The sequence below is a fragment of the Mustela erminea genome, chromosome 9 (assembly GCF_009829155.1).
Source record: "Mustela erminea isolate mMusErm1 chromosome 9, mMusErm1.Pri, whole genome shotgun sequence".
NCBI lineage: Eukaryota > Metazoa > Chordata > Mammalia > Carnivora > Mustelidae > Mustela > Mustela erminea.
Window position 1 is genome coordinate 78,983,512 of NC_045622.1, and position 19,252 is coordinate 79,002,763.

At 35.3% G+C, this 19,252-nt stretch overlaps 1 protein-coding gene across 2 annotated transcripts in view; it reads left to right on the plus strand.

Annotated features, from left to right (window-relative positions):
- ANO3 (anoctamin 3) overlaps positions 1-19,252 on the plus strand; it is a 411,475-nt gene that overhangs the window by 235,790 nt on the left and 156,433 nt on the right. For both annotated transcript variants that reach the window (XM_032359616.1, XM_032359617.1), the window contains one exon: positions 7,190-7,308. In XM_032359616.1, the coding sequence (XP_032215507.1) occupies positions 7,190-7,308 (119 nt within the window). The remainder of the gene's footprint in view (positions 1-7,189; positions 7,309-19,252) is intronic.

The window sequence follows — 19,252 nt, forward strand, 5'->3', positions numbered from 1 at the left end:
ATTATTCCTATGGGAAGTCCTCCGGAACATCCATTTAGATGCTTCCTACTTCCTATTATTATTACTGCACTTTAGTTATAATACTGTTGTACTCAGTTCACTAGATGATAATAATGGCTATTTATATCTTTTTCGTATTACCTAATATATACTGTCTACTTGAAGATGTATGGATGATTGACGATTGGGTGAATGTATGAAACAATAGATGTGGATAGAATAAACACTGGCATGCTGACAGAGTGGAAAGCGTTTATCTTCAAGATCTGCTTAGTCATTGGGTTGACTGAATACAGCTCCGGCCATACGCTCAGTGTGACTGGCTAGCGTCAGGACTTTTGAACAATGCGAGTGTTGGGAGAAATAGGCAGTATAGGAACCGCGAAGAATGATTAAGTCTGGATCTTCATTATCACCACGTTCTAACCACTGAGTAAACCATATATGGACCATTAGGTTTGTTCTTCATAGGAAACTTTTAATTTTAAAATCATGGAATTTATTAGCAGTCAGATCAAGTACTAACTCCATCAGTCAGCAGAAAGGTATACCATCTGTGCCTCAGGTTCCTGATTTATGAAATGGAGATATCAATATTATGGTTTGATTTTTTATAATATAAATAAGATTATTTGAATTAAGAGTTTTTGTGAGATGCAAATAAAACAATGTATGTTGGAAACATTCATATATTAATTCACATTAATTAACACAAAAAATTAATTTGGGTTTGCTGAAATCATCATTAGTTCTCTTTTCACTATATCAGGCTCCCTGCTTCAACATATTAAATGATTTTTATCAGCTTTGAGAATCTTGGGTTTTTTTTTTAATTTAACAACTTTATTGAGATATAATTCACATACCATACCATTCACCAATTTTAAGTGTACAGCTCAGTGGTTTTTAGTATATATAAATTATAAAGAATAAAAATAACCTTAAACCATTAATATTATTATTTAATCATCAGCCCCAACTACTTTGGCAATCCTGGAACACACTATCATTAGCAATGTATGGGATGGTCACACTGTTGGAAGTCAGTAGAGGCCAACTAATAAGATCACTCACACATATTTAAAATTGCCTTAACAGTTACCTCATCAATTTCCAGATGCTCCAGCAGTTATATTAAAATGTAGCAAAATAATGAAATGGCATTAAAATAAAGAAGAATTGACTGGAATAATTTGTCTATTAAAATTCCATTCTGAGAGCTGCTCTGAGGTTTATGTTACAATCATAGGAGCCTGCTATCTTCATTGGTTCCCTTGAGTTTTGAACTGATACTGGTTTGCAAACAAAATTTGCAAGAGTTAATGGATTCCCACTCGACTCAAGTTTTCATCATAGATTATATTACTGATGATTGGAAGAGGGTGTAAATTAAATTTTTAAATTGTTTATTGGCATACTCACGTTAATTACATTGTTTCCTATCCACCTAAGCTTTGAAGTGGAAGATATGACCTAGTTGTAGGTCCAAATTATATGATTAGTTTTGTAGATTCCCAATTACTAGAATTGTGAATTTAAAGAAAGATCAAAGAAAAAATGTATATTTCTTCAATACCTTATATGTACAAATCACATAGATTATTTCATTTAATCCTTGAAACAGATTTTATTATTCCAGATTTTCATATCAGCCAGAGTGGCCCCTTTAAAACTTAAATTAAATTACATGAGACTTCTACTCAAAACCCTTCAATATTTTTGTAGGTCCAAATAAAAGCCATAATCTGCATTATGGCACGCTATGTAAGCATCATCTGGCCCCTTACTACTACTTGTTGTCCCCCCCCTCACCCTCCATCCAGCGGCACTTGTTCCTTGATGTTAGGTATGCTCTCACTCACCACAGAGCCGTTGCACTTGTTCCCTTCTCTGCCAGTAAATAAATGAAGATAAATAAAGACAACACCTTGCATGTTAGGAACGGGTATGTGCTAAAGAGTAAAGCAAAGCAGAAAAATGATATTTTATGCTCAGTCAGTAGAATTTAATTAAGGATCAGACATAAGGTAAAAGAGAAAATGAGGAGTCAGGATCTTGGCCTCTGTATCTGGAAGAATGGAGTTACTATTTATTCAAGTGGTAATTGTTTTTGTATTTTATTATCCATTGGCTTGGGGAAACATTCTTGTGAATACAGATTTTTTTTTTCTTTTTGATGACTTTCAGACCCCTCTTCAGTTGTGCCCCTAACACATACTGACACACTTTGTTCCAAAAATTTTACTAATTTATATTGGTACAGAAAGCAAATGACTATTAGTTTCCCTAGTGTCTTGTCAGCAATGGATATTTTTAATTAAAAATGAAAGATGTAAAAAACTATGTACTAGCATAAAATAGTACTTTTTACATTTTAAATTCTTGGGCATGGAGACCATTAAACCACATAAAAATAAGTAAGTTTTTACTAAATTTATCTCATTTTATTTCTTTTTTGTTGACAATTTTTATCTTTATTAGGATACTAATATTTGTCTCCATCATCATTAACTGAAGGAGGATAGAAAGCTATGTTTATAATTAGAGATTACCCTTTTTTATTCAATAAATATGTTATAATTTTTATGTAACCCAGTTTTTTTTTTTTAACTTGTGATTATTTTATGACTTCAAAGTTTCCTAAATCATTGTCTTTCCAATACTACAAGAGGCAGTATTACATAGTGGCTAGAAATGTAAGGTTTAGGGCCAGATTTCTTGGGCTCTTCTTCTGCCACATACCAAATGTGAGACCCTAGGTAACTGCCTACATTTCCTCACTGGTAACAAAAGCTAGTAACAATACTTGTTACTAGGATTTAGTCAAATGATATGTGGAAATAATATGGCACCCTTCCCAGCGCTTAGACCAGAAACATTGAAATTATTGTTGATTTTTCTCTTTTAGATGCCATAGCAAATAGAATTCTGTTAGTTTTTCTTTTAAAAAAAACCACATCCTCAGTTTGACTATTTCTTAGTCTTAATACCACCTTGACCCAAAGCACATCCTCTCTACCTGATTATTGCAATTACTCTTACTTGGCTTCTTTGCCTCTGGCCTTGGCCCCTTCAGCATATTTTCATGTCAGCTGACAGAGTGATTTTGATCAAATCTGCTCAAATTTACTCTGCTCAGATTCATCCAATGGCACTCTTTAACTCAGAATGAAAACCAAAATCGTTATGATGGTCCCATGCCCTCCCTCATATGCTCTTACTTCCTCCATTACCACTTTAACATGATACCTTGTCACCTTCACTTTTGTTCATTCCTTACCTGTCACACTAATCTGTTTGTCTGTGAACAGATGAGAAAGGCATGCTCCCACCTCAGGGCCTTTGCACTTGCTGTACCCTTTGCCTGTGATGCTCTCCTACAGAGGTTCACTTACCATTTTGGCATCTTTGCTCCAGGTTACCTCAAGAACGCCATCCTTAGCCACCTCATTTAAAATTGCAAATTGCTGCCCTCCCTATTATCTCCTTGCCCTCTTTTTTTTTTTTAATGGACCATATCATCATTTAATAGATAGGGGTTATATTTGTTCTTTTCTTAACTTTATTACTTTCAACTTCATGAGGGTAAGGATTTTTGTTCATTGTGATTCCTACTCCCTTCAAAGTAGAACAGTCTCTCGTACACTGTAGATCTAGCTCAATATATTGATTTAATGAATGAAGAATACCTAATACATCTAGCAATTAAATAATTAATTAGCAATCCATGTGAAAAAGAATACAAGTCATTAGTTACAGGAATATTGTGTATAAAGTTAGTGTGAGAAAAAAATCCAGTATTTAACAAAAGAATACGAACATTTAAGACATTTTTATATTCAAGAATAGTGTATGTTAAGTCAGTAAGAGTAGAGGTTTCTTGTTTCTAACATAGGAACACCATAGGGACATTGTAAAAGACAAGACAGGAAAGGAAAATTTACATTACAATGACAGGAGTTTGCAATCTTGCTAATCTTGCTAATAGTAAAAGGAAAAAAGAGTACTATTATTATATATGGAAGAATCCTTCCCTATACTTTCAAGAAAAACAAGAAGAAAGGGAAACATACTTACATTCCTAGCAATAAAAGGAAATTTTAAAAATTATGTCACTATGATCCAGATTTTTTGAAATAACAAGTCTATCTTTTTTCTTTTTCTTTTTAAGTTAACTCCTATGATATACAAGTTGTTATAGACTCTGTAGTAAATTGAACGCACATGAAAAAGAGATTGAACATAGTCCTGGGATAATTTTGTCTAAATTCAAAAAAATAAAAAGAATCACAAAAAGAAAGAAAGGAAGGAAAGGAAGAAGAGAAAGATAAAGAAAAGGAGGGGAAAACCAAATGTGATGGAATTCAGGACAGAATATGATCCATTCTATTTGGAACTTTGGGGCAGGAAGGAGGAGACGATCTGAGAAGCTTTCATGAAGTTGGTAGCATTTGGCAAGACTTTCAAAACTGAGCTTTCTTCCAACAAGATGATGATGTAAGGATGTTCCTGTTCCAGGAATATTTGTGTTATAGGAATTAAAGAGAAAGAAGAGAAAACTAAATTGAATTAAAATTAAGCAAAACAAAATATAAAAATTTCTGCCCAGAAAATGTAATTGTGAATGGAATAAGGTTTAAATGAGTGGAAAACTTCTATACATTGTATTTCTTGTATTCCGTGGTAGATGAGATGTATTAACATAAATTGCATTTTCTCTGGTAAACATTAAGTTAGTAATCACACAGTTGTTAGAGCATAGAGGAAGACCGTTTGAGATGTCTTCAAAAACCTCTTTATAGATAAGAAGAGAGACTGCCAGGGAGAGAACTGATGTAGGACGGGGCAAATTTAGGCTGAGGAACCACAGTACTGTGACCTGCAGGGTGGTTTGTGCTCCCAGCTTTCACTGCCCATTTACCTACTGACGTTTAATCACAAAGGTCTCTTCCTATGTCTCCAATATCAAAAGAAAGAGAAGGATGGGGAGAGAGAGAAAGAGGGAGGGAAAGATAAGGAGACAAGGAGAAAGGTAAGGAAAGGGACAGAAGATGAAAGGAAAAAAACCTATTGGTCTCAAAAAAGAGTGAAACCTTTGTGCCTTACAAACCAGCAAGCTGAACATGATGGGGTTTAGGTAACTGATCCAAAAAATTAACTCCAAAATTTCTGTTTCTTTTTCACTCATCTGACACCCATTCAGAACAAGTCCAGGTTTTACACTTTTTTTCCTTGCTTCTAGACCATTCTTCCTCCAGTTACCCCTGTGACTTACTGCTTCATTTTCCTCCATCTTTGCTCAAATGTGACTACGATTCTCTGTACTAAAAGAGCACCCTTGTTCACACCTGTGACACCTCTGTCCTTCTTTTCAGCCCTCTACTTTCTAGTGTACTCACCACAAAACATACTTACTATTCCCTTAATTTGTGTTGTTTATTGTTTTTCTCCTTGGACTTGAACGCTCTCTGAAGGCAGGATTCTGTTTGCTGCTACATTTCCAACTCTTAAAACTATGTCTGGCATATCATGGGTGTTTAATAAATAATTGTTAAATGAATAAAATGCAATCTTCTTAAATCTAGGGAAAACATAATAGTATATTTACAAATGTCAGCTTTGGAATCAGATCTAGATGTGTTTGAGTTCTAGATGCACTCTTTAATAAATTAGTGACTTTGGCATAATACTGAATCTCCATCTGCTTTAATTTATTTACTGTTTAATGTAGGTCAAAACCATACCCACATTTGTACAGATGTTATAGGGAATAAAGGAAATAATACCTGTAAAGTTTCTGGCTCTTAGAATATACTCAACTATTGTTAACCATCCATCAGTGTTAGCTATTTTTAGTAGTTCTGGTTTTAATCCTAAGTGCTTAGAACATTTAAACATAATTGGCAATTAACAACATACTATGACATAATATTACCTTGTCGAGTCTTAATTCATACCACTACTCAGATTCTGATAGTTTAGGTGTACATGGCATAATATATGCTATAGCAGATTTTAAGATTCCTAATAAGGAAATTAGTGCATATATTTTAAACAATTTTCTAGTCTAATACTACATCAAATGATTGAAATCTTTAAAGCATTATACATAGTTGTCTATGTCAGAATTTATGTTTGATAGGTGTTAACAGATGGAATAAAATAGCTCTCCAAAACATTTTCATTTATTTGAAAAGGCTAAATATATTCAATTTTGTCTGCATTTGAACTTGAAGAGGTACTTCTACCACACGGAATACAAATTGCGTGAAGCACGTCAGCAGTCTTCGGTTGGACTGACAGTCCCACCCATAGAGGTTTCTTGTTTTGTACTGTTGCATTGATTATAGCTTGTTTATTGTTCATATATATTCTTACAAGGCCCTACCCTTTTTATAATTCTAGTGGTAGTTTTCAGTATTCTCTTCTTATTTGCAGCTGTAGTTTCATTTCGATCTTATATTTTTAAAAAGATTTTTCTTGTAACGTTTGTGAGAATTGCTTCTATGATTTCTCAGACTTCTGTCACACTTCAGTTAAATTCACATTTAGAAAACTCTCCAACTTTGAAGAAAACAAATTCTCAAAATTATTACAGTTTTTAATTAAGCAAATAAATGCTTGGGAATCTATTGAATTTTTAGAAATATCTTTATCTGGGGCACCTGGGTGCTTCAGTAGTTTGGGCATGTCTGCCTTTGGCTCAAGTCAGGATCTCAGGGTCCAGGGATGGAGCCCCAGGTAGGGCTCCGTGCTTGGCAGGGAGCCTGCTTCTCCTTTTCCCTCTGCCACTCCTCCTGTTTGTGCTCTCTCACTCGCTCACTCCTCCTCTCGCTCTGAAATAAACAAATAAAATCTTTAAAAAATATATCTTTATCTTCATGTTCAAAAGAGATGATGAGTTTGCATGGTTCTAATTTTATTTTTAAAAAAGTTTAAGTCCACTAAGCAGCAGAGATGCATTTAATTTTTATGAAAGTTACTGTAGTTTCATTATTAATCCACTACAGGGAAGATTTGCCCTTTTTTTCTTTTTTTTTTTGCTCACTTTTTGGATAGATGGGTCATAAGAAAGTTATACTTGGCTAAACCTTGGAAAAGCTTGAATAAAAGAGAGATTAGTACATTTAAAGAGACAGAAAAGGAAGAAGGATAAAAGTGGATATAATTTTCTCTTTCTCTTTTCTAGCTCTAGGGAAAGATAAGGATTACATGGATGAATCAGAACATGCTAATTATGACCGATCTCGGCTAATCAAAGACTCTGTTCCCAAAGATAATTCTGAATCCAAGGCAAAATTGTCGAAGGTAATACAAACTAAACTATCAATAAGTCACGTGAAAGTAACATTTCTAAAACCTTTCAATTCTTTTCAATATTAATGTATTTTGTTCTGGAGAGAAGAGGGCACACAGGTTAATATGTATTTTTAAGGACTTAAAGGTGGAAAGTTGTATGTAGACATCATATTGCTTTATGTTATCAACATTTTTTTTTTTAAATTCTGAAACATAAAATTAACCTTTAGAGGGTTATTACCTTACTTTTTCATACTTTTGGAAAGGTAGCATGATTTCACGAGAGCATGGAATGGACCCAGGTTTGAATTCTAGGTTCTATGCCTTACTATTTGTGATCATTTGAGCAGGTTAATTAAAGTTGCTGAGCATTGTTTTTCTCATCTGTAAAGTTGTATTATGTTGTCTGCTTGACAGAATTCTTTGATGAGTGCCTGAGATAACCACGTGGAAGTATTTAGAGCATAGGAAAGACTGACTATATAGCAGGTTTTTATAACAGCCTGGAAGCTGAGAACACCTCATTGAAACTCTAGTCCATCAGCAGATGGGTCACTGGGCTAGAGTTCAGATTTAAAAAACCCTGGCTGCCAGGTGGTGGGTATTATAGAGGGCACGGATCGCATGGAGCACGGGGTGTGGTGCAAAAATAATGAATACTGTTATGCTGGAAATAAAAAAATAAATAAATAAATAAATAAATAAATAAATAAAAAAAACCCTGGCTGCAGCAATGCCTCCATCCCGCAAACATGATTTTGTGGGCTCTTCAAAGCTTCTGAGTTTGGTCACTTAATACCAAATACTATCCCTTTTTGGTGTGTTCCAAGGAAATATCTGGCTCAGTCTAAACCCACTTTTTCTTCTTCCCCATTATTTTCTATTGATTTAAGTGGGAATGCCTTTGTAAGAGAAATTTGCGGTTTAACGTAGGGAATGACTTAGCTTTCACTGTCACTGCATGGCAAATAGTCTCATCTTTGAAAAAGTATTTCTCTAATATTTGATTGGTTTGGCCTGGATTAATTTTGCAAATCCCTTCATTAGTCACCACTAAAACATCAGAGAAAAAACACAATAAAATTTAAATATTACTCTCATAAATTAGACCAACATTAATAAATAGATGTAGAAATAAATGCTGGTGTCATATTTCTTCATTCCTCTTTTGTTTTGTGTTAAATGGGGTCAGTGCTTTGTGCCAATAATTCTTAGATTATCTTTACAAATCAGGGGTTCATCTGTTTACTTCATCTGCTTTCCTGTGTCTGTCAGATCAACATGGTGTTTAGAATGTTTCTGCGATCTGTAAACCACTATTCCAAGTCACCTGAGAGAAGGAGGAGTTATCAGAAATCCTGAGAAAAAACCCAGATGTTGTTCCTCAAGATCCCCATAGCACCAATAAGAAGACAAACATAGGATGATTTAAGTAATTAGAAAAGGAACTAAGATTGAATAAACTCTGTCTTATCTGCTTCCCTAGAATTTACCACATGCACCAATGATACCTGCCATGTCATTTCTACTCAAGAGTAGCCATTTCTGTCTCACTTTGACTAGGCTTGAACTGTAGAATATGAAAGTTAAGAAGAAATAGTTAAGGGGTACCTGGGTGGCATAGTCAGTTATGGAGCCTACTCTTTTTTTTTTTTTTTTAAAGATTTTATTTATTTATTTGACAGAGAGAGATCACAAGCAGGCAGAGAGGCAGGCAGAGAGAGAGGAGGAAGGAGGCTCCCCGCTGAGCAAAGAGCCCATGCGGGGCTCAATCTCAGGATGCTGAGATCATGACCTGAGCTGAAGGCAGAGGCTTTAACCCACTGAGCCACCCAGGCGCCCCTGGAGCCTACTCTTGATTTCAGCTCAGGTCATGATCTCAGGGTCGTGGGACCAAGCCCCAGATTAGGCTCTGCACTCACAGGGAGACTGAGTTTCTCTGCCCCTGCCCCTTCCCTTGCTTTTTCTCTCTCTGCTTTTCAACTAAATAAATAAATCTTAAAAAAAAAAAAAAAGAATAGTTAAACCTGCATGCATATTTTATTTTTAATGTTAAAATAAGAGAATGGTGTGTGATGATAACACACCACAGTTGTTCAATCCAAGAAATGCTAGTGTAATGTCTTATTGAATCTGCCCAAATACATACTTTTCTGCTATTGCACTTCTACTCAAAATGTGGGGAAAAAAAAAAAAAGTAATGCATCACCTGAATGTTTTTAGACTCATTCTTTTAGCTTCTATTAAAATATGTCTACTTTTGTCCTTTAATAAGTTAGAGCACAGCATAAATTCCATTTGAACAAGTGGTCTTGTGACAAAAAGAAAAAAGTGTTTAAAAGCCATTAACTGTTTACTTGCTTATATACAAATGAAGGGCAAAATAATCTCCTTAGAATATGTTATTTGTGTACATTTGTCACAGGGAAGCTCAAAGAGCAGCAACCTATATTTCTACCATTTGGACTATGCCATTTGGTATTTGGATATACTTCCCCTTATAAATTTGTCAACCTTCCTCTTACTCCATCCCACCACTAAATGATATGGGTATTTATACACATATTAGTGTGTATATATTAGATTATATACATTTTAAGATAGACCTTATGAAATTGACAAGGTTTCCTCATTTTTGTGCTATAGAACAGCAACTTTCATATTGTTTAATTAGCATGTATTAACATAGGTATAAATTTCATGGCTGAAGATCTTACCTCACACATTATTTGGTTGGGATAATTGTACTGGTTGCAACAGGTCATATGCGTAAGATGCAATGCATTTGATATTTTATATCTTTATACAAGTTACTCATTTGCAACAGAATTATTTTAGACATGACAGAACAAGTTTATAGAGTCAACAGGAAGGGAGCACAAATCCCAGGGGAAAGTGACTGCTAATATAAACTACTATATTGTGAGTAATGATACGCCATATTCTGTACGGGATTACAGAAAAACAAATGGAGCTTTCCAACAAAATTTGCCATGAGCTATAAACTAGGTTCATAAAAAATAACTCCAAATCCTCCAAGGTAGTGTCTTACATATGAATTTATGAGGAAGTCTGTTGAGCTCATCTTATTGTCTGTAAAAACAAACAAGCAAGTCTAGAAATGTCTGGAGTGTTTGATTCATCAACTATTGTGCCAATGCTTCCTGAATGATCTTGGGTCAGCATGGTGAGTTTAAATTTTGATCTCATGTCCACTGCTTATGATAATTTAGTAAGCTAAGTGCATTTGTAAGGCACTATAGCTTGTTCTAAAATTAAGTTTCAGAACAATTAATTGTATCCTTATGATACTTTACTTTAGGTCGTGAACTACCTGAATGGCTCAGTGAGTTCAACATTTAACTCTTTTTTTTTTTAAGATTTTATTTATTTATTTGACAGTCAGAAATCACAAGTGGGCAGAGAGGCAGGCAGAGAGAGAGGAGGAAGCAGGCTCCCCACTGAGCAGAGAGCCTGATGTGGGGCTCGATCCCAGGACCCTGGGATCATGACCTGAGGCAGAGGCTTAACCCACTGAGCCACCCAGGCACCCCTAAACATGTAACTCTTGATTTCAGCTCAGGTCCTGATCTCAGCATCAGGCTCCAGATTCTCCCTCTCCTTCATCCTTCCCCGCCTCACTGTCACTCTCTTACTCTCTAAAACAAAACAAAACAGAACAGAACAAATTGTGAGTACTTGGTATGTCATTTATACCAAAATACTTCAATATTTTAGGAAATAAAAACAGCTATGATATTGATATATCAACTATGATGAAGTAGTATTGATAAAGTAATAGTAAATAGTAGTAAATTTTTTTTTATTTATTTGGAAGCTAGTATGTGCAAAACCTGGACATTTGTAGAAAAGAGAAATATGGCACAGGTGGACAGATTTTGCTTTCCAGATATTAGGGTGCACTACAGGATGTGTGCCTATAAATGGAGAAAGCTAAGAGGCTCTAGAAATGAGAGATGACACTAACTATGGGATAAATCCTGATTTAGCTAGATTGAGGCTTTTTGGTAGGAGCCATATTTAAATAACTCAAAGACACTGTAGTAGATGGAAAATAGGCCAAGTCTTTCTTCCTCATATCCACTCTATTTTCAATGAGACATTACAGCGTCTCTCATCAAGAGATATAATCATTAGGATGGCCTTGGGCTTTGCTTTGGCAAGTAGAATGCTGCAGAAGTGCTAATGTGCCAACACTGAACCTTAGACTCAAAAGATTTTGCACTTGCATTCTTTGTCTTGGGACTCTGCCTCTAGCATGAATGAGCTTGTCTAAGGATGAGTCCTGTGGATCAGGGCCCCGTGAGCACAGTTGCCCCAACTGAAGCAGAGGTGTGAGAGAATTCAGTGACAAAGACCAGGAAACTCAGACCTGTAAGAGCCCTGCTGAGATCAGAATTACCCAGCTGGGCCCAGCCTACCCACAGAATCATGGTCTAAATGAAAACTGTTTGCTGATGATTTGTTTCTCAGCAGTAGGTAATGGGTGCAGCCATAAATGTTAAAGGATAGCCTGTTGGCTGATACCAGTTGATTGTTAACATAAAGTGAATTCTTCCTCAATTACTGAGATTTGAAAAATTGTCCCTGGGTTTTCTTGAAGCATACTCATATTATCCATTTCACTCTACAGAGCCCAAGTATGTTTTAAATGTCATAACCTAAATAACATAGTATCAAGCCAGACTATCTAAAACATTTTGACATTGTTATCTTAGAAAAACAAAACAAAACAAAACCTCTGTTTACAAAAGGGTTTTCTTTGTGATAGCATTAAATCAGGGTAGAATTCCAAGATTACCTTCAGTTGAACTATGGGTCTATAATTAGCAATCACAAATACCCACTAAAATTGGTGAAGAGCTATTTTTTAAAAGGGAAATTTGTTTCTTTTTTTACATTTTGACAAAAAGTCTCTGTCACACCTACGTGGACAAGAAATTTCAGGAAGCAAATTGTAATGTAAAAAAAGGAAAAGTTCTATAAATCCATAGACTGAGGCACCTGCTGACTGCAGGCAAAGTTCTAGAATAGAGAGGGATTGTTTTTAAAACAGTTTTGGTAAGTATTGCCTTTTTCCCCTCTCATTAATATTGAGAGACTTGTGAATTATAATTAAAGATAAGATCCTAGAGCCAGTTGGATGATCCTTGGAAGCAAAATCCCTCTCTGTCAAAGAGCCATGTCCTACACACTAGCTGAGGTCTCTAGATGTGGGTAATTTGCAGGGAACATCTATAGTTAGTTTAGGTGAGAAGGAACAAATCTGTGAAGCAGAACCGTGGTTTCTGTAGTGGACATTAATGAAGAATTTCTTGCTGCTCCTGTCCCTCAGGATGCCGAAAATCATTGCAGGTGTTACCAATAATGAATGAGTCTGGGAATATGAATCTATATTCCAAATTACAGTGACTTCTCCTCTTAAAGGATGCCGAGTATCAAAATAGATAGGAAAAGGTTATGGAGCAGGAAAATCTTGACATGAATATTTTAGTAGTTCATTAAATTTAGATTTCAAAGCCATTCAGTTTGACTGTGTTAACTGGCATTGGCAGATGATGTTCATCTTTAACTCAACTGGTAACAGAAATAATTTTCTGTCAAAGCTGGAGACACATCATGTGTTGGAGAAGGTGAGAGTGGCCTCTGCAGTCTCCTGCAATATGTACCTTTCACATGGACATCAGCAACTATTTCATGTACCTCAGTAGCTCTTTGCTTCCCGATAATCCACAGGGATCGTTAGCATTCTGAACTTGTGTATTTTTTTTCTAGTAGTTGTGAGATAATGATGACTTAAACTGTAAGATAAATGACTAAACTCAGCCCTAAGGGGTTGCCTTAGTTGACAAGATTATATATGAAGTTAAATATTAATTATTTGCATTTATTGGGATAGTCAGTTTCTAAGGAAAATCCCAGTATTTATATAAGCTTAGGACCTGAAGTAATATTTTTATTTAATAATACCATTATGGGAAATGGTGTCCTAAATATTTAATTTTCATATATATTATGGAACATACAGCAAGTTATCTTGGCTTGTTCATCTTTTTGGCCAACATCTTAAATTTATTATTACTATTTTTTTTTTTTTTTTTTTTTTTTTGCCTTGTACAAGAAGACTTCGTTCCAGGCTGCTTAGTCTTGTCTGCAGAGTCTCCGTCTGATACAGAGGAAAGCATTATCCTCCCTGCAATCATACAAGGCATCTTCTTTCCTTGTGCTTTTTAAGTACTTACTTTGACTGTCAGAAGCCTTCCCCAGTGAGTTCTGGGGACCTGTGCTACACTAGCTGATTGCTAGTATAGATTTTACAGAAGATTTAGTAGAAGATTTTCTAGAAGCCTTACAGAAGGCTTCTGTACCTTGCTTAAACCTAAACTTGGTGTGTGTGTGTGTGTGTGTGTGTGGTGTGCGTTATGATAAAGGCAGCATTTCATATCAGTGATGATCAATTGGTCTTTCAAAAAATGTGCAAATGTTCTCACACTACTAGGTCATTAAGGGGTTAAACTCTTTTTAATGCTGCTGCATATCTTATACCAAGATGAATTATTGAAGAGCTAAATAGTTAGTAAACTCACAATGAATACCTAAATATAAAATAAGCATTTTTTTTCCTAATCACAGAATAGTAAAATGATCTTTCCAAATGGTCTTTTTAAACGCACAATGAAATCGATCATGGAAGCCTTGATAGATTTGACTATTTACATACTAATCAGTGTCAACGTTACAATAAAGTTAGAGTGAGGGATAAACTTAAGATATGATAATGAGCTGACAGAGTAGAAAATACACAAGCCATGGGGCATCTGGGTGGCTCAGTGGGTTAAAGCCTCTGCCTTCCACTCAGGTCATGATCCCAGGGTCCTGGGATGAAGCCCCGCATTGGGCTCTCTGCTCAGCAGGGGGCCTGCTTCCTCCTCTCTCTCCACCTGCCTCTCTGCCTACTTGTGATCTTTGTCTGTCAAATAAATAAATAAAATCTTAAAAAAAAATACACAAGCCAAGCAATAGTTCATATTCTTAATTTACAAAGATATAATTATATAATTGATAAATTCAAGAGTGAAAAAAAATTGAAAAACAGTATATTTTAACACAAAACTATTAGCAGTACTAGCAATTGCAAAAAGACAAATATCCGTAATATTTTTGTGAATCAAATTAAAATAGAGTTTTGAAAAGTAGTATTGACAGTGTAAACTATAACTCCTATTGCCTTTTGGTAGGTGTGTATTTTAATCCTCATTTTCTGGAAAACAGTTTATCAATAAGGATTAAAAAACGTAAAATAATCTTACCTTTTGACCCACTTCTAAGAATTTATCTGGAGCATATAATTAGGTGTTAGCCCATGTAATAATGTTTAAGGATGTTTCTCACATTGCAGTTTGTGAGGCGTTGAGGGGGACTAAACACTTAAATGTTTGAGAGTAAAAGGTAAAATTAAAAAAATACGAAAATTGAATAATAAACTTTCAGAATAGTTAAGAATGACGGGAAATGGTCATAACATGTGATTATATAAGAAGGTTGTTATAAAAAGCAATATGTATGGTTTGATATCAATTATATCAAAATATCTCTTATTGAGAAAGTATTCAGAATTATACACAACAAATTTTTATAGTGTATTCACTGCATGGTAGATTTCAAATGGCCTAAATCTTATTTCATATATTCTTAAATTTAAGCCATAGGTATTATCGTATTATCCCCATTTAGAAATTTTACATAGCTGATGAATGACTAAGGCAAGATTTGAAAAATAAGATGGTTCTGTTTCCTGAAACTAAACTTCTGCTTGTTACACTAGCGAGAGAAGAACAGTTCAGGACTTCATCTGCATGGTCTGGTAACCATCATAATTAGCCTTTCAGTTTGTCCCCCATTATGCATTGGTCACTTATACACCAGAAGCTGTGATAAACACTTTGTATGCATTATATCATAACTTCCCATAGCTCAGTGAGAGTAGTAGTCTCATTTTACTAATGAAGAAAATAAAGGTTAAAGATGTAAAGGTTTCTTCTCTAGTCTCTGAGCTAGACAGGAATACAGTGGGATTATAGTGTGTCTCTTTGATTCCAGAACCCTGTGCCTTTCGGACTGTAGTTAACTGACTTACAGTGAACTGTAAGATGTATACCTGCATATTAATCACACCTTTGTAAACCCTTAAAACATTGCTCTGAAGTAGGTAGCTCTGCTTTTTTTTTTTTTTTTAAGATTTATTTATTTATTTTAGAAAGAAAGAATGAGCAAGCAGGGGGAGGGAGAGAGAATCTTGAAGCAGACTCCCTGCTGAGTATTGGGCCTGATGAAGAGCTTGATCCTACGACCCTGAGCTCATGACCTGAGCCAAAATCAAGAGGCTGCCCAACTGACTGAGCTACCCAGTGCATCTCCCATATAGAATGGGAACCCCCCTTTGTCTATCAAAAAAGAAAGAAAGAAAGAAAAAGAAAAAAGAAAGAAAAATAGCTCAACAGTTATGTCTAGAACAGTGGAACAGAGGGGTAAAAAATCAGGACATGGAGACATTTTAATTATGAGAGTAGATTTAGGTGAGGGATGAATTTGATGAGGTTGTTGTCTTCAGTTTCTTTGGAAGCTATATAGGAAAAGATATGCCTACAAAGGAAGTCTTATTTCATAGCCAGTACAAGTAAACAAACAAGATGCACAGATATTTTCTTTCTCCTGACACTAATGTTTAGGTAATAAGCCCTATAGGAGGCTTCCTGAACCATCAACTTACTGGTTTTCTCCATGAGAACTTAAGAGCTCGTCTTGGGAGATCTTTTGCCTAAGCCTCCCTGGAGTACTTAGCTCTAAAATGAGAGCTGCAATAACTTGTCTGCAGATGTTGTGCATGTGTTTATGGGATGTGAAAGTAAACTCAGTAAATTAGTGTGTCAGCATACCGGATAAATTGTTTAGATAATTGTTCTACTTGACATTTATATATTCGGTCAATGATAGGCTCACATCAAACCAGTTCTCTGCTTAGACATGAAGGCTGGCAGAGAAGCCACATCAAAACTAATGTTAGAGTGGAGAGGGGAGTTTGGGGAAATTGGAAGGGGAGGTGAACCATGAGAGACTATGGACTCTGAAAAACAATCTGAGGGTTTTGAAGGGACGGGGGGTGGGAGGTTGGGGTACCAGGTGGTGGGTATTATAGAGGGCACGGATTGCATGGAGCACGGGGTGTGGTGCAAAAATAATGAATACTGTTATGCTGGAAATAAATAAATAAATAAATAAATAAATAAAAAAGAAAAAAAAAAAGAAAAAAAAAAAAAACTAATGTTATTCGAACACATTTAAAGTCAAATTTGCCTCCTTAATATCCCACCTCCAGGCCCTCCAGTTTATGTATGTAGTGGAAGGAACACAGGATTAGGAGTTGGAACATTAATAATAATAATGCTAATATTAGGAGCACCTGGGTGGCTCAGTGGGTTAAAGCCTCTGCCTTCGGTTCAGGTCATGATCTCAGGGTCCTGGGATTGAGCCCTGTATCCGGCTCTCTGCTCAGCAGGGAGCCTGCTTCCCCTTCTCTCTCTGTCTGACTCTCTGCCTACTTGTGATCTCTGTCTGTCAAATAAATAAAATTTAAAAATAATAATAATGCTAATATTAAATAACTACAATGGCTAATCTTTATTAAGGACTATTCAGGGATTTTGTTGATGGCCTGTATTGTTTTAGCGTCACAACCATTCTAAAAAGGTAGAGGCTGTTTTTATTCCCATGTCATGGGTGTGGAAATGGAGGCTTGGAATGACCAAGTGATTTCCCTGTTCGTATATGGCTGGGAATTGTATAGAGTCCATCACACTGTGACGCACTGGCTATATTATACTGAATGGAGGTATGCACAAGGGCCTGTAGAAGCCATGAGACAAGTGCATTAGGTAGTTAGAGAATAGGTTCACATTACTGGGGAATGAATGATCTTATGCACTAGAGACCATGAATTTGGTGTTTTCCTCAATATTTTATGCTTAAAAAGAAATATAATAAAACTGAGACGCCTGTGCTCAGATCCTTTAAACTATAAAATACTCGTCCCTTCTGTGCTGTTTCTCACCCTTCCGTCTTCCCATGTCCTTTTCCTCCGTTCCCACCAACGTGCAGACTTCTTAATCTCACCCAATGAGCCCATCAAAATACGAATATTTCAAGCAGCTGTCACTCTTTAAAGAAAAGAAAAAATCAACAAAAATAAAGCAGTGTATTAAATGATTTCTGATGCTTTGTGGACTTTTTAAAAAATTGAGTCGTTGCTGTTGAATTCCTTATAAGATACAAATAAAGAGCTCAGATCGAGGGTCTCTGTCATGGACACTTGGGCAATGTGATTAATCCCGTGACGCCACAGGCAGTTTAAACACAGAGATTATAGTAGTCTACCCTTTGTTGTTTAAAGATTTCAAACTATTGTGTGAGGTTAAACTTTCCTATTTTGTGGCTTACCAGAAAATCAATTTTTAAGTACGTTGATTAATCCAAGACCATATCCAGTAGTTGGCTGTTTCTTCAGTGTCTTGTCAGTCCCAATTACAAGCTGTCCTGTGGAGGCTTTCTTGACAGAAATAAATGTAATCTTCTGTTGCATCTCATCATGTGAATGTTAACCAGAGAGGGACGAAAATGCTCAATTTTATTTATTTGTTTATTTATTTTTAGGTAAAAGGTACTTCTGTTGCTCTCAGATTATAATCACTTCACTATATATGCAGCCCAGAGCCAGTATGATGCATATTGCCAAGTTTAATGGATGCAGGATTTTTCAGAAACCATGAAGGTTTCTATTGTGGCTTTCCACCATGAATAAGAAAATAAGGCAAATTTCCTTGAAAAGCTGGGGGTAAAAAAAAAAAAGAAAGAAAGAAAAAAAGAAAAGGAAATCCTAATGAACACCGTTCGGCTATCAAAAACATCTACTGGCTCACCAATAAAAACGTTAGTTCTCTTTGCCAGACCACTATTATTCAAACTGACACATACCTCCCACCTTTTATGTTAATCTCCCAACTCATTCAAATAACATAAGAATAGATTATTAAAAATTGACAGTAAAATTATCAAAATGTCATTGACATTATATGACTAAATGTCACTTAGGTGAATCATCATAGAAGCTATTAACCAATGACATAGGAACCTCTAACCCCACCCTCAAGCCAACCCTCTCAAATCAATTAAAAAAAAAAAAAAGAAAAGAAAAAACCAATGAGAAGTTCTTATAAAGAGATGAGGGTTTTTTTTTTTTTTTAATCATTATTCAGACTCAGGCATTTAAAGAGTTGTCTAAAAACCCTCCAGTCAAACGTTTCATGCAGCATTCAGTATGTAACACTCCAGCTAATGGAAAAAAAGCAGGCAGTGGAAGGGAGAACTTTCTGTTGTCATGCTGAAGAGTGCTTTAAAGAAGATTGTCATTTGCAATTCTGTTGTCAGCAATGAAGGATTCCAAATGCAGCTGAACCCAGAATTCTGACCGTGGTATGTTTCAAAGTACATCCATCTAGGAATTCTATATTACTTTTCTGTTTTCTTAAAACTGTGTAGAGAGACCAATTAAGAATAATTGATACTGGTTTCAGAATTGGGGATGAGTGTGTCTCTTATTTCAAAATATTAGAAATGCATTTAAAAAAATAACAAATATATGATCTAAATTGTTACATTGTGAGCATCTGTGTTTATCTTGCATGTAAAACAAATGGCACCTTCCTGAAGTTTTGACTATTTTTAAATGCATTTGATTATTGGTTTCATTGAAATCATTACTCACAAATTCTACTGTAAAATTAATTCTTGATTCAAGAATATATAAAATACAATTATTTGTAAAAGTATGTGTTTTTAAATGCTCTTAAGAAATTATTTTTATAAAGATATTTTAGTA